Source organism: Camelina sativa, chromosome 17, assembly GCF_030686135.1.
Source record: "Camelina sativa cultivar CO46 ecotype springtype chromosome 17, ASM3068613v1".
Lineage (NCBI taxonomy): Eukaryota > Viridiplantae > Streptophyta > Magnoliopsida > Brassicales > Brassicaceae > Camelina > Camelina sativa.
The window spans coordinates 32,222,242-32,236,234 of record NC_141896.1 but is presented as its reverse complement, the minus strand read 5'-3'; the positions used below and the strand labels follow the sequence as shown (position 1 = coordinate 32,236,234).

General features: G+C 35.0%; 2 protein-coding genes, 1 long non-coding RNA gene and 2 pseudogenes across 6 annotated transcripts; 1 reads left to right on the top strand and 4 right to left on the bottom strand.

Moving 5' to 3' along the window:
• Positions 1 to 1,505: 1,505 nt before the first annotated feature.
• Positions 1,506 to 2,698, bottom strand: LOC104758055 (uncharacterized). Of its 2 annotated transcripts, none has more exons than XR_762613.3 (3): positions 2,554 to 2,698; positions 1,748 to 1,987; positions 1,506 to 1,654 (listed from the first exon to the last, which is right to left on the bottom strand). It is a non-coding gene; the product is annotated as an uncharacterized LOC104758055 (long non-coding RNA). The 2 variants fall into 2 exon arrangements; XR_762614.3 differs by having other exon boundaries at positions 1,748 to 2,158; positions 2,554 to 2,603.
• Positions 2,699 to 3,196: 498 nt separating this feature from the next.
• On the bottom strand, positions 3,197 to 3,565 carry LOC147924602 (uncharacterized). Its single transcript, XM_087496852.1, has one exon. It carries the CDS (start codon positions 3,563 to 3,565, stop codon positions 3,197 to 3,199), a length of 369 nt encoding a protein of 122 aa, XP_087352978.1.
• A 2,629-nt stretch (positions 3,566 to 6,194) lies between these two features.
• LOC104758052 (putative purine permease 20) lies at positions 6,195 to 7,706 on the top strand (annotated as a pseudogene). The gene is made up of 2 exons (XR_015585643.1): positions 6,195 to 6,307; positions 6,399 to 7,706. The product of XR_015585643.1 is annotated as a putative purine permease 20 (transcript).
• A 75-nt stretch (positions 7,707 to 7,781) lies between these two features.
• LOC104758053 (pentatricopeptide repeat-containing protein DWY1, chloroplastic pseudogene) lies at positions 7,782 to 8,594 on the bottom strand (annotated as a pseudogene). The gene has a single exon (XR_015585644.1). The product of XR_015585644.1 is annotated as a pentatricopeptide repeat-containing protein DWY1, chloroplastic pseudogene (transcript).
• Positions 7,782 to 10,804, bottom strand: LOC104758054 (octanoyltransferase LIP2p2, chloroplastic-like). Its single transcript, XM_010480860.3, has 5 exons — positions 9,956 to 10,804; positions 9,583 to 9,847; positions 9,327 to 9,477; positions 8,890 to 9,213; positions 7,782 to 8,797 (listed from the first exon to the last, which is right to left on the bottom strand). The coding sequence occupies exons 1-4, from the start codon at positions 10,087 to 10,089 to the stop codon at positions 8,906 to 8,908; spliced, it is 858 nt and encodes a 285-aa protein (XP_010479162.1). The 5' UTR covers positions 10,090 to 10,804; the 3' UTR covers positions 7,782 to 8,797; positions 8,890 to 8,905.
• Between the last annotated feature and the right edge of the window lie 3,189 nt (positions 10,805 to 13,993).

The window sequence follows — 13,993 nt, the reverse complement described above, 5'->3', positions numbered from 1 at the left end:
TAAACACAAAAATCAGAGAAATCTCAAGCTTACATAAGCCATGGTCATGCACTCACCTTTGCCAAAGAAGATTCTGACTCTAAAACTGACGGATCTACACTCATAGCAAGTTCCTACAACGATCCCAGCTACAAATCTCCACTCCACAGGCAAGATTTTTCAAGAACAGGCAACAAAAACTCCAAGAACTCTTAAGAACGGCTTCTCTCTTTCTTTTCTCTCTTTTCTCCCAGAAAATGACTAAACTCGGCCAAGGAAATCAAAGTATCTCTTTTATACTCAACTTTCAGGAAATCAAACCGAACTTGCATCGACCAATGAACCATGTGCATCGATCGATGCACCTCCCAAACCGGGAATCTGATTCGCGCATGTTACAGTGGTGTTGGGTTTAACATCTATGGTGTAAGGTTTAACATCATCAAACAATGTTCCCCCACAATTTTCTTCAATCTAAACATATAGCCAGATGGGTTCTCCGCTGCAGTGTTTGAGATTATTTTCAAACTGTCGATTATTAATTCGTAACAAACATCGGTGACATATCGCATACACTTTTTTTAAATCTCTCTAACATATAGCTCGGATGTATTCCACAAGTTCCTTCACATAAACCAAAATTTTCAAACACCATACTAGTAAAGTCTTCAAACATGGTTTCATTATCAGCATTTATAATCTTGCAACCTTTCATATTATCAACGTCAAAAAGCCATCGCTTTTTTGTCAATCCTCCAGCTACCCCATACCAAAACAATATCTTGCATTTCTGTCTCCAACCAAATGATAGCTGTAACGCCCTGACTGCCACCTTTTCGTGTGCCCATGTCCAATCTCAGTCAATAGGTCCACCGTTCTTAATGGGCCTCACGTCCTCTCACTAGGTCCGTGAGCCCATTCATATACGATGGTCAGTTTGCTACGTATGGGAGGCTTTAAAGACTTGTTCACCGTCCCTACAAGTCACCACATGATCCTTTCCTGCATTTTGTCCTCTCTCGCACAGTTTCGACAATCACTTCCTGGAAGGTCACCCATCCTTAGACTACTCCAACTAGAGCACGCTTAACTCTAGAGTTCTCTTAGGACCCTTGACCAAAAAAGTAAGTGCACTTTGGTGACATAGGTGGACAAATTAATTCTTTTAAACCTCTCTGCAAACTAGGGTGTCATAATTCAACCTCACTAACAGATCGCAATGTCCTCGTTGCGTATCAAGACCGTCACCCCCGACGGTGTGAGCCCACTTGACTCCACACTCGTCATGGTTTGGCTCTGATACCACTTATAACTCCCCGATCGCCACCGTTTAGTGGACCCATATATAATCCCAGTCAATGGGCCCACCTTCCTTAATGGGCCTCACGTCCTCTCACTAATCCCGTGAGCCCATCCATATACGACGGTCAGTTTTTTACGTGCGGGAGGATTTAAAGACTTGTTTACCGTCCCTACAAATCAGCACATTATCTTTTCCTGTGTTTTGTCCTCATTCTTACTTTGAGATGAATGTTAAAGATTTTGACCTGAAGCAAACTGTAGAGACCCGAGACAAGGAGAAAGGAAGCTGAGCAGATGGAAGCATCTCTTAAGGAACTTAAGGTGAGGGAGAATGAGCTCAGGTTGCTTAATGACACCATCAGAGAGAAATCAGCTGAAATGGAGAAGAAAGAAGTTTGCTTACATATACCTAAACTGGATTTAACAAACACAAACGAGGGAGAATGAGCTCAGGCTGCTTACATACCTTGAAGCGATGGAGAATGAGCCCAGGTTGCTCACATATACCTCCTAAACTGGATTCAACAAACCCAACAACTTTGGTTAACAACTTTGAGTCTATATGGTCACATGAATTCTCTTATGAACTGGATTCCCTTGGACTTAGCTCAAGCAAATATACCTTAGCCTTGGAGTGCCCAACATGAGAAGGACGGAATATGAATTGCCTATTCAGGTTATTGACTTCAATAGTGTCCATGTCAATCTATAACACAAAAGAATCCTAACTGTTAGATGCGAAAACTGATCTATACAGCTTCTTGACAGGTTGAATACAACGAAGGGTGCTGCATTGGTTTAAACATGAGAGCCCTTGAGCATGGTGACCATGAGCCTCCTTGCAACGAACAGACAAAAGAACATGACCTCGCAGGTCCTACAACAAGATTCAGATTTTCGTAGGACCCAAATTAATATAGCTCAAATCTATGATTCTACTCACCTTAACATAATCATCACAGAACACAAATCAATCAACATAGCTATAAACCTAATTATATATCTGGTGGCTTGCTTCTTGAATTGAAATCTAATCTATTCAAAATCAAAATAAAACACAAACTAAAGACACAGAACTTTTAAGGCAAAGTTTAATTTATTCCTTTGAAATTGGGTTGGAAAGAGAAGAAACTCTCATATTCAAAAACCAAACCTAGCAACTTTGACTAACATGGACTCGCAGAAAAAATGTTAAGCAACTAAAATTTATGCTCGATCTGAAATAATCTGATATACAAGAGTAATAATCGAAAATAAACATAAGGCTTTTACCTATCTTCTTCCAGCCAACTGCTTCTTCAAGCTTCTTGACATGTTCTTCAACTTCAACAAATCCAGTTAACACATATCGAGTTTTATCAAATAAACACACCAAAACTGAGGTGAATGTGAACGAAGTCGATTTTAAAGATCCGGGAACCTCCGTAAAAACCCTAATTGTGTCCATTAAACAAAGATGAAATACAAAAATTACAGAACAAGCTTGGACTTTTCGAGATTAAAACGTAAAATCAGGGTTTCAAATTACAGGGAAAGCTTGGGATTTGAGAGCAGAGACGACAAATGAAATGAGGAAGAGTTAATAAAAATCTTGGACGAAGATTCATTTTGTGGGTCTCAGACTAAAACAGATCTGAAAGGTTTAGATCTAATAGTTTTTTCGAGAAGTCCTAGAGAAAAGGGGGAGATGATTAGAGAAAGAAGACTTACCCGATAGACTCAAATCGACGGGACGTGGAAGACGACGATCGGAGGCTTGGCCGGACAAGTCATCGCGATTCGAAATAGAGAAATGAGAAATGAGAGTGATGTTGTTTTGTCGAGGAACGGACGCACAAAATCTAGGTTTAGCATTTCTTTGTTTTTGTGTTCTGTTTTCCTTTTTTTTTTTTTTTCAACCAAACATTTAAATAAATTAAAAGGTGACTCCAGAATTGGTTGCCCAATTTGGAGGTGAAGAGTTTACAAAAGTAAGTGCAGAAACTAAAGATCTAGAAGAGTGCGCCAGACAATCAGCTCGCACATTAGAAGTCCTCGGAATCTGGGTCAAAGTGAAGGAGGAGAAGGATGAACTTAGCGAATGGAATTCTTCCAACAAATGCGAGAAGGCTGGCCAGTCGTCGGGAGCCTGCACCATCGCCACCAACTCTGAGCTATCAGACTCAAAATTGGGACAATCTATCCCTGCCGCACGAAGAGACTCCATAGCCCATATCAAGGCTTGAAACTCCGTATGGAGAGGGGAGGGACTACGTCGCAAACTGCGAGCTCCCAAAAGAATCATGTTCTGTTTTCCTTTTGTGGCTAAATTTCGATTATATCAAAGCCCAAAGTGATACAAAGCTTTTTAAGGCCCAAATGATTAGTTTTAGGTTTAAAAATGACTAATTTAATAAATTTTAGAAAGATTAAAGTATATGTAAATACTAAATAGTTTTACTAATTGATTTTATACATATATATATATATAATGGTTATATTTTGGTTAAATCGTGTATAATTTAGTTTCTGTATATGCAATATAAAGGTTTAAAATTTAAGGTATAGGGTTTGGGGTATAGATTTAACTTTTAAGATTTGAGGTTAAGTTTGATAAAAATATAAGATTTGGAAAACTGTAATTTTTATAAATGTTAGGTCTCAGTTTTTGGATATACTATAATAATTAGATATTCTTATAAATTTTTAAATCTTGGTTTTATGTATACATACATATATATATATATATATATATATATATATATTTGTATATATGAATTTATGGTTGAATAATTAATTTCTAAGATTTGCAGTTTATAATTTAGGTTTTGGAGTTTGGTTAAGTGTTCAAGATTAATTTTTTTTTTATAATTTTTTTTTAAATAGCGACTGATATGCGACCTCTTAGCAATCTTTACTATGAGTCGCATATTAGTCACTAAATTGGTGACTATTTAGCGACTACATGTTTTGGTATGCAATATAGTCATAAAATAGTCGCTAAATTACGACTAAACTACCGACTACCATACGTAGTCGCCAAAAAGCGACTGATATACAACCAAATATTTGTAGTCGTAAAATCGTCGTATATTAGTCGTTACGTAGTCACCATTTTTGGCGACTACATTTGTAGTCACCAACTGTAGTCGTAAAAACCATGTTTTCTTGTAGTGTAACTTCATAGTTAAGGGGCTTATGCTGGAGTAGTCTCAGGATGGGTGATCTTTCGGGAAGTAACTGTCAGAACTGTGCGAGTGAGGATAAACACAGAGAAAGATCATATGGTGATTTGTAGAGACAGTAACAAGTTTTTAAAATCTTCTGGACGTAGTAAATTGGCCATCAGATATTGATGGGTTCATGGGCCTAGTGAGAAAACGTGATGTCCAATAAAAATGTGAGTCTATGAACTAGCTAGGATTGTACATGGGACCCACTAAGAGATGGCGGTCGGGAGATTCCAATATATATAGATTTTGGTGACTTTAATAAAATTATAGAAAATGAATAAGTGAGAATTTAAATGACTACTAGAGAATTTTCTATAATTTTGTAAAGTTTCTCAAAAAATCTCTATGACTTTATTTTTCTACAATTATATAATCAAATGTATTGATATCTGCTTTAAAAAATAAATCTATAATTTCACATTTTACAGAACAGTGAGTAGTTCTAATGGAATTGTCATAAGCGTGCGAGGAGGGTGTATTAAAATGGTCAATATCGAAACTTTAGCGACATTTAGAACTAACATATATATAGTTCAAAATTCTTTCTACTCATTACCAATTAATTTTAAGTTGGACCACACTTAATAAAATGACGAGAAGAGTGTTTATAGAATTATCAACTAACCTGAATTTGGAGACCTGATTCATGAGTTGAGTCAAATTAGCCGTATGACCTATAGAGGACAAATGGTTTGTCTCATGCAGTCTGCTCAACTTCTGATCTGTCATCATCTTGGTTGGAAAATCATGTTTCATGTTTGTAAACGTATGTGGCATTTCTTACGGATGAAACTCGAGGCCGAGGAGTCGAATTGCGGTGCTAATCAAATTAAGTTCTCGTACTTTTCCACTATAGCCGAATATTTTGTAGTATTTCTTTTTCATTATGGATTTGTGTTGAATTCAACAAACGAAAGAGATGGATTTGTGTTGAATTCAACAAACGAAAGAATGTTGATCAATTAAATAACTCATATAATAATTAAACAAGAAAATAGAAAGCGATCATGTAATTTCTTATTATTATTCATTTGTAATAGAACATAATCATTAGACATTTATATATATATATATATATATATATATATATATATTAAAGGAATTGATAATCGGGTTCGATTTGAGGATGTAATTAAAAAAAAAAACGACGTCGTTTTACCAACTAACGGATCTCGTTAACGTCTAATTAACCCCGTTTAATATCTCTGTCTAGCCAGTTAATGTTGTGCTTCAAACGGCGAAGTCAACAAGACTTTATGATTTAAATAGAAGTCAAGAAAAAAGTAAGGATTTTTTTCAATAAATAAAAATTTCGTGATTTAAATCAACGAAAATGCTAACTTGGGGATTTAAATGACATTTTTCCTAATTAATAAAGGGAGAAAGACTCCACGTACAATTTGAAAATTAGTGTATTATATTTATTTCATTATTTTCGTTTTGTTTTTTTTTTTTTTTGGTTTGAAGCATTACGATGAATATATCATTTGAACGACATTATAAAATCATTTGCACCGCGTTGAAATTCTAAACCAGTTGGGTATTGTTGGCTGGCATGTTTGATTGTGTATCTTTTAATCTTTGCTTAGTTGACCGTACTATCAAATAATACATAATATATGTGATGCAACGTCATGGCTATATTTTTTTTTTTCTAGTTGCAATCTTCATTGCTGCCTATATGTTTGTATGAGACAAAACAAAATCCATCTAGAGTGAAACATTCTTCTAATATATTTGTAGTTACGTTCCATCCTCCACAAGGAACTTCATGGGTTTACACACTGATGAAACTCCGGACCGAATCACACAAGGTACGTACGTTTCGCACATTGATATTACACCGATGAATGTTTTAATTTATACAAGTTTGAGTTTTTGTTGGTTTTATACTTTTATTTCAAGAAGAAGAAGAAGAAGCTAATATTGGAGTTGAGAATCAACCAAGAGCAACGACTTCAATACCTCAAATTATCAAGAAACGAAACTGGTGGATTTGTATATTTGTCTGCTCGGGCTTGGTTGTAACAGGACGTGTTTTAGCCACACTTCTTCTTAACTTCTACTTCATCCAAACAGGACGAGATGTTTGTGATGACCCTAAACAATTTAAAGGCACATGGCTTCAGTCTTTTATCCAGAACGCTGCATTTCCATTTACAGTGTTGCTTCTTCTCTTATGGCGTTCTTTGTTCTCCACCCATAGAGAAACTCAATCTTCTTCGTCTTTTGTCAAACTATTTCTTCTTTACATCTCTCTCGGTGTCCTCTTTGCTGCTTATAGCCAACTCTATGCGATAGGGAGAACTCATTGTGTGTTCTTCTTTTGGATCTTTACAACACAGTTGATCTTCACTTCCATATTTACAGCAATCATCAACAAACACAAATTCAACCGTTGGATCATATTATCCATCGTCCTTTCTGGAATTGCCACAGGCATTACATCCTCGGATGATGCCTATTATCCCTGCGAAGGTGAAGGTTCGAAAATGAGCTATGGTGCTTGGTGTGGCCTCTTTGGCACGGTAGCCTTCTCTTTATCTCTTTGTATCATGCAATTAGGGTTCAAAAGGGTCATACCGAACACAAACAGTAGAGTTTCCGCGGTGATGTTGATGCAAACCAACGCTTCTATGATTGCGACGTTGATATGTTTGGTTGGATTGTTCATAAGCGGTTAATTCAAAGATATCAAGGAAGATTTTGAGACGTTTAAAAAGGGGAAGCCGCTTTACGTTTTGAGTCTTATCGGTTTATCACTTGCGTGGCAAGTAATGTCTTTAGGGCTGGTGGGTCTTGTGTATTTAGCGTCTTCTCTTTTCTCTAATGTCGTCAGCTTCTCTGCGTCACCTTTAGCTAACATTTTCGTTGTGTTGGCGTTTTCGTTTATGGATGATGATGTTGACTGGTTTAAGGGAGGAGCTCTGTTAGCTGGGATCCTTGGGTTTGCATCTTATATTTATTCCTTGTACAAGGCTACTAAGAAAAGAGAATTAGCAAGCCAAAGTGAAACAGAGAGAGAGTGTGATTGATGATATGCATATTGTGATATACTATATATTTTCATGTAATTAAGAGTGTTTGTCATTTCACTGATGTAATTATGTAGGATTGAAGGGTTTGGTACCTTCTAGCATTTGTGTTCAACGTTTATGTTATGGTTGGCTTCGATTTGATTTTTTTGGTTTAAGTTTTTCATTCAGTTTTCAATATTGGTCTGAACATTTCAATTTGGTGTCTTTGAGAGGATCAATTGATATGTTTGTTGAGGAGGAGCATATAAAATTAGTATAATGAATATGGTTGAAATTAACAATCTTTTCATACAAAATTCTACCAATAATCCCCACAAGAACAGCTACCATCTCTAAAATGATGAAACCTCTTGTTATCTCTTACAATGATCTCTCTATCTTCAATACTCGATAATATCTTTATGAAGTTATGGCAATCTCCGCATATCCTCAGATTCTTCATCACCCTTATAGTAGTGCCTGGAGACGTGTTTATAAGACCGAAAGCGATAGCTAAACGTTCACTGTGATGCATCAATGCTTTCTCTTTAGCTTCTTCGTCGATATCATGAAGAACATACTTTGTGTCTGGTACATAGCCTGCATCTCTCACTTCTTTCTCTAAAGATTTCAGCTTTACGTAGGCTTTGCTTCTATCTGCAATAGCTTTCTTCTCACCTGAAATCTCTGGCTTATCTCTTCTAACCTTTGTCGACTGACCAGAAGGCGAGATATGTTGTAAAGTAGTATCTTTTCTAACTACCGAACCTGGATTGGTGTTTTTCTCGTTTCCCCTGCGGTAAGAAAGTTCTCTGGCTTTTAATCTGCCACCATTCGAACCATCTAAGTTTCTTTTAGCGGTTTTAACAAACATTTTGTGAGCAGTTTCCTTCACTTTGGTCTCAACTCCATCAAAGCTTATCCTTTTCTCGGGTTCGACAAAGCTTTGAACTTCACCCTCACCCGCAATTCCCTTTACTCTTGAGGTGATTCGTTGAAAAGATGAAGTTTCTCTCTCAAAGGGGATTGCTTTAGGGACAGGGAAGGAGCAAAAACTCATGGAGAAAGCAGCCTCCAAAGCCATCCCTTTGTGGTCAGTTCGAGAAACAGATAAGCTTTCTTTGGAGGGTAACTCACTATGTGGAGAGAGAAATAGAGAGACCAATCTCTCACACACAAACAACTTCACAAACTGCCAATAAAACCACTGTTTACCTATTAGCACTGGTCCACAAAAAAGTCTCCTTCATAACCACTATCTCATAAATCACTTGTGTGTCAACAAATCTGAAAAGATAAAAAATTTCTGATCAAGAACAAGATTCACAAATGCTAATTGAAAACATATATGATTAAGAATTCAAAGATTTTGTTGTTACCATTGACACAAATCCTTTAGCTTTCCAGTTTCAATACTTTTTTCTTTTCAATCTGAAGCTGGAAAACTTCAGAGAATTCCTTTAGTAACGACTCATGTGCTATATCTAACAACTCCAAATCGTCAAGCTTAGTATAACACATGTCCCCATTTACGTGTTCTCCAACCTCAATCAAACCCTTTACACTTCCAACCCCACGGTTTCTTATCCCACATGGAACTATTGAGTTAAACGGTGTTAAATCTGTTGTGACATTAAGAGCTAGACCATGATATGTCATCCATTTCGACACACGGATACCTATCGCTGCCAGTTTTTGGTTGCCTATACACAAAGAGATCAAACCAAACAAAATACATATATGTATTACTTCACTGCCACGATCAGATCAAATCACAGTAAAAAGTAAAACAAAAGTGATAGATTGAGGAACATACCAACCCAAACTCCAGTGAAACCGTCAAGACGAGAAGCTTTGATGGAGAAAGCAGAGGAAAGAACACGAATGACTACTTCCTCAAGCTTCCTAAGGTACCAATGAAGATCCATCTTGTGATTCCGGAGATTGATTATAGGATACATAACTAACTACATTTTCAAACAATCACATTCAAACTTACAACTATCAACAACAACACAACATTATTGATGGAATTGTAAGAAAAACAAATGAGAGTTGAATTGTGTTTTTACCTGACCAGGACCATGGTAAGTGACTTCACCACCACGTTCAGTTCGATAGATATCAAAAGGAGCATCCTTTACATCAAAATTGAGATAATCCTCTGAACTTCCAGTTCCCATTGTGTAAACTGGAGGATGCTGTAATAAAATTACTGTATCAGGGCACTCTTGGTTTCTTTCAATCAGAGCTTTTTTCTCATTGACAATGCTTTTTTGCCATGACCAAGCTTTCTTGTATGGAACCAATTGATCGTAGAGATCGAAACACTCGCACCTGCCAAAAAAAAACAGCGTATGTGTTATATGCATTGATGGCGGAATGCAGATAACGTGTTCGATAAAATTCCTGAGAGACTTAAGATTGAAAAGAAAGAACTTTTACTTTCTTGGGTTTTTGTGATTCTCCGAGTTTATCATCTGGACAGATGCTGATGCTCTGTTTCTGTTGAGGTTACTATGATGGTGATGATATAGCTTCGGGTTCAAAACAGAGCTTGTTGCGATGGAAAAAATCATGTTTTTCGAGATAAATTACCAAAATTTTTAAGGCTTAAGAATTTCGAAGAAGAAGAAGATTCAATGTTTTTCTTGGAGATAGAAAATGGCGGAGACACCGATGAAACGATGAAGGGTAGTTTCGAAATATTAGAACATTGTTAGGGCTACTTTGGTCTTTTGAAAATAAGGTTTTGCCCTAGTTAGTGTGTTAGTATAAATAGGCATAGAAACCGAAAGGTTGAGAATTGTATTCAGAAAACACACAAAATCTTCAAGTTTCGCTTTTTTTTTGTCCAAATTATGTTTTGAAATGAAAAGAAATTATCGTTTATCTTCATAAATATGATTTTTCTTTTCTTTTTGTTAAGACAAACGATAATCTCCTTATCATTTCAAACTATGATTTTTTTTTTTTTTTTGAATGATTTCAATTTGTGTTGATGGTTTTCGGTGCGAGAACGAAAAGAAAAATATTAATTGTGGCGATGATGAAGAAAAAATGACCTTTTATCACATGATTGAGATTATTTTTTAATCTCGTGATTACCTTTCAAGCACTTCTGAGCCATGTTTTTTCAATTTTATTGATCGATTCTTTTTTTTTTTTTTTAGTGAAGAATAAAAAAAAGTGTTTTAGAAGAATATTAAAGACTGATTTTGAATTATCAATAAAAATATATATATGCGCTGACATGACTGATTTTTTATTCATCTGTAATGGGTTTGTTAATTCCCGCAAGATTAGTGACAATTATAAGCAAGAAAAAGAGAATCAGAGGCGGCGTCAATTAGGGTTTTTGATTTTGATGTTGACCTCCTTGATGAGGAAGAAGACTAGGGATTAAAAATTACAAAATATAGTGAATTTGGAGTTAGACCGTGGAAGACACACTATTTGAATGATATCATTCATACATATTATCTTACCAGTTACCAAATTAATTTGATTTATACACACTATTGATTAATTTGAAGCATCGTAGTACCCAGAATGCATATCTATGTTACACTTGTATTCGGTAAGATAATATGTATGAATGATATAAACGAAAAAAGCAAATACAAATATTTGAAACAAACTCGAATATACGTTCAAACTACCAAAAATTGATCTAGAAGTTGAAACCAATGTACTTCATAGAAAATGGTTAAAAGATAAACGTGAGAAGACGATTAAGTTATGGTTATGATTGGATAACAAATGGCTGAATAGTAGTAATGAGGTAGTTGCAGAATATAACACAAAATAAATTAAAATATGAATGAAAAGAAAATTTGAAAAATTCTTTTTTTTTTTTTGTCAACAAGGAAATTAGCTCAAATGAGCCAATTATTTTTAAAAAAATTTGAAAAATTCTTCTAAAATTATTTTTAAGAGAATAATATATCAAATAAAATATATATATATATATATATATATATTATAATTTCCTAGTACTACATAATAATTTTAGATTAATATAAGAAACTAGAAAAAAATTCAAAGAAAATTAAGTAATTGTTATAAAACATAAAGCAAATATATAGAAATAGTATATTATATATGTATATGTGTATATACATATGTATGATAGTATATACTATAATAAACGGAGAAAGAGATCGAGAGTGGAGGCAGAGAGATACAACAATGAAACATTAGTGTTATTACTTCACTCTCTACTTCTACTTCTTACAACAATGATCGCACATATATATATATATACCACAGTAGCTTTGTGTCCAAGTTAAAATAGGATAAATACAAGTTACTTAGAGTAGAAGTAAATAATAAAATAGTAGAAAGAGATAGGTTTTAAGTGATGGATAATCACATCAATAATTATCCATTTTATAATACTCCCCCTTAATTATCCATCACCATTTACTTATTGTATACTGCCTCGATAAAATCCTTATCATAGAAAAACCATATAAGATAAATATCATGATAAAGGAAAAAAAGTATAGTGACACAATCTTCTCCTAGAAAAGACGAGTCTTTTTCTCTTCATAGGTTTCGTAGGTGACTCATATCGATCATTTTTTGCTTCGAACAAACGAGTCTACTTTTCTTCATATCTTCCGTAGATGATCTGTATCGATCATTCTCTTCATTCTTCTGAAGAGAGATAGACCTTCACCATTGACATTCTTCTTTGAGATCGATATTTTGCGTGTTATTTGCTGCCTCGTTAAAAACCTTATCATGGAAAAATCCAGTGGGATAAAAACCATAATAAGGGAAAAAGAGTGCAGCCACGCGAATCATCATATTCTCCCCGTGGAAGTATCATCTTCAAAATATGCATTTTGATCTCTGAAAATGCATTCTGAATGAGGTAGTCGGAAGCACCTTTGTAAGTAACTCTGCTACATTGTTACTTGAGTTGATGGACTGGCTATCAACTTCCTTATTCTTCTCGAATTCTTGAGTGTAAGAGAGGAATATGTCTTGTTTTGTCGCTCTTGGTGTAGCTTCCTTTGATTTGGGTGACATATACAACAGAGTCAGTGTTGTTGCCTTTCAGTTGCTTCTTGCTAATGGATCTCAACAAGCATTAACTAGTTGATGCTGATCAAACCCTCAGTTCGAAGTTCTTCGCCAACATGTTACGAGGCCCCAGTCTTAGGTAGAGAACTATTGGTTGACGTTCGGGCATCATCCGAGCCATTAGGGATTCTCGATACGACATATGAGCACAATTATTTTGGCATGACTTGAACAAGCAACGGCTAAAGTCTATCACTGAAACGTCGTGAAATCGTTGTTTTGCGATTTATCTTTATATTAGTCCGATATAGATCTTCCATCTGGAGAACTAACTAAACCAAACTTGGGGGCTCCAAAATATATTAAGCCCAAGTTAATACCTTTGCAATAGAAGATACGTTTTAACTCATACTCAAAATCTACATAGAGAATGAGTTATATGCTGCAAAGGGATTAGTAGAAAATGTTATGCACAATTCATAAAATATATAAATGCTCGTCAGCATTTATATATGATCTTATATAACTATATATATATATGTATATATATATTTGACTTCCTTTAGAAGTGATTAGTATAACATATATTTTGATAGATGTTTAGTTTGGAATATCTGGAGACATATTTGTCTTTCCAAGATCTTTTATTCCAAATAACTCTTTAAGAGTTTTGATGATGTTTAAAATCATCACTGTTATGTTTTCAAAAACATAATTACGATATCATATATTTTTTGGGATAAGCTCTTCAAGCATCCCATGAAGCATATTTCAAGTCATTTATATAGCATCCATTTTGTTTGATAAGGTATTTTAACAAAACATGGCGCGACACACCATTTTGTTATATCATTATACCATTTTGATGCTTGGACCACTAGTCCAAAAATTACCCGTCTTTCATACGAGTTTAATATAGACTTGATTACCTCTTTATTGGCCAATATATATCTCTATACGCTCACAAAGCGGAGATTTATGATCCTCATTAATCACATTTGCGCTATATCATTTTATTGTCGACATTATGTCTTTGGTTCCATATTTTCTGTGATGACATGGTTAATCGAGATCTCTTTAATAATTATATAAATGATTTTATTCAGGTACATGATTTCGTTATTAACCATATCAATCGGTTTTTCTGCTCCTCTTGAGTAGTATCTTTGCTCCTCCTTAGGAGTTTATGTGCTCCTCTCTAGGAGTCTATTAGCTCTTCTTTAAGAGTCTATCTACTCCTCTTTAGAAGTTCATTTCCTCCTCTTTTGAGAGTATAATCCTCCTTTTAATTTGCTCCTTTTTCTTTTCGAGGATTTTATTTATCTTAGGAACCAAAGTAATCTATCACGTTTCTTATGTGTCATAGACTTAGTATATCATCCGTCAGAGACATATTTTATTGGAGCATTTTTACCTGGGATGTGAGATTTCTCAGAACTACAAGTTCAT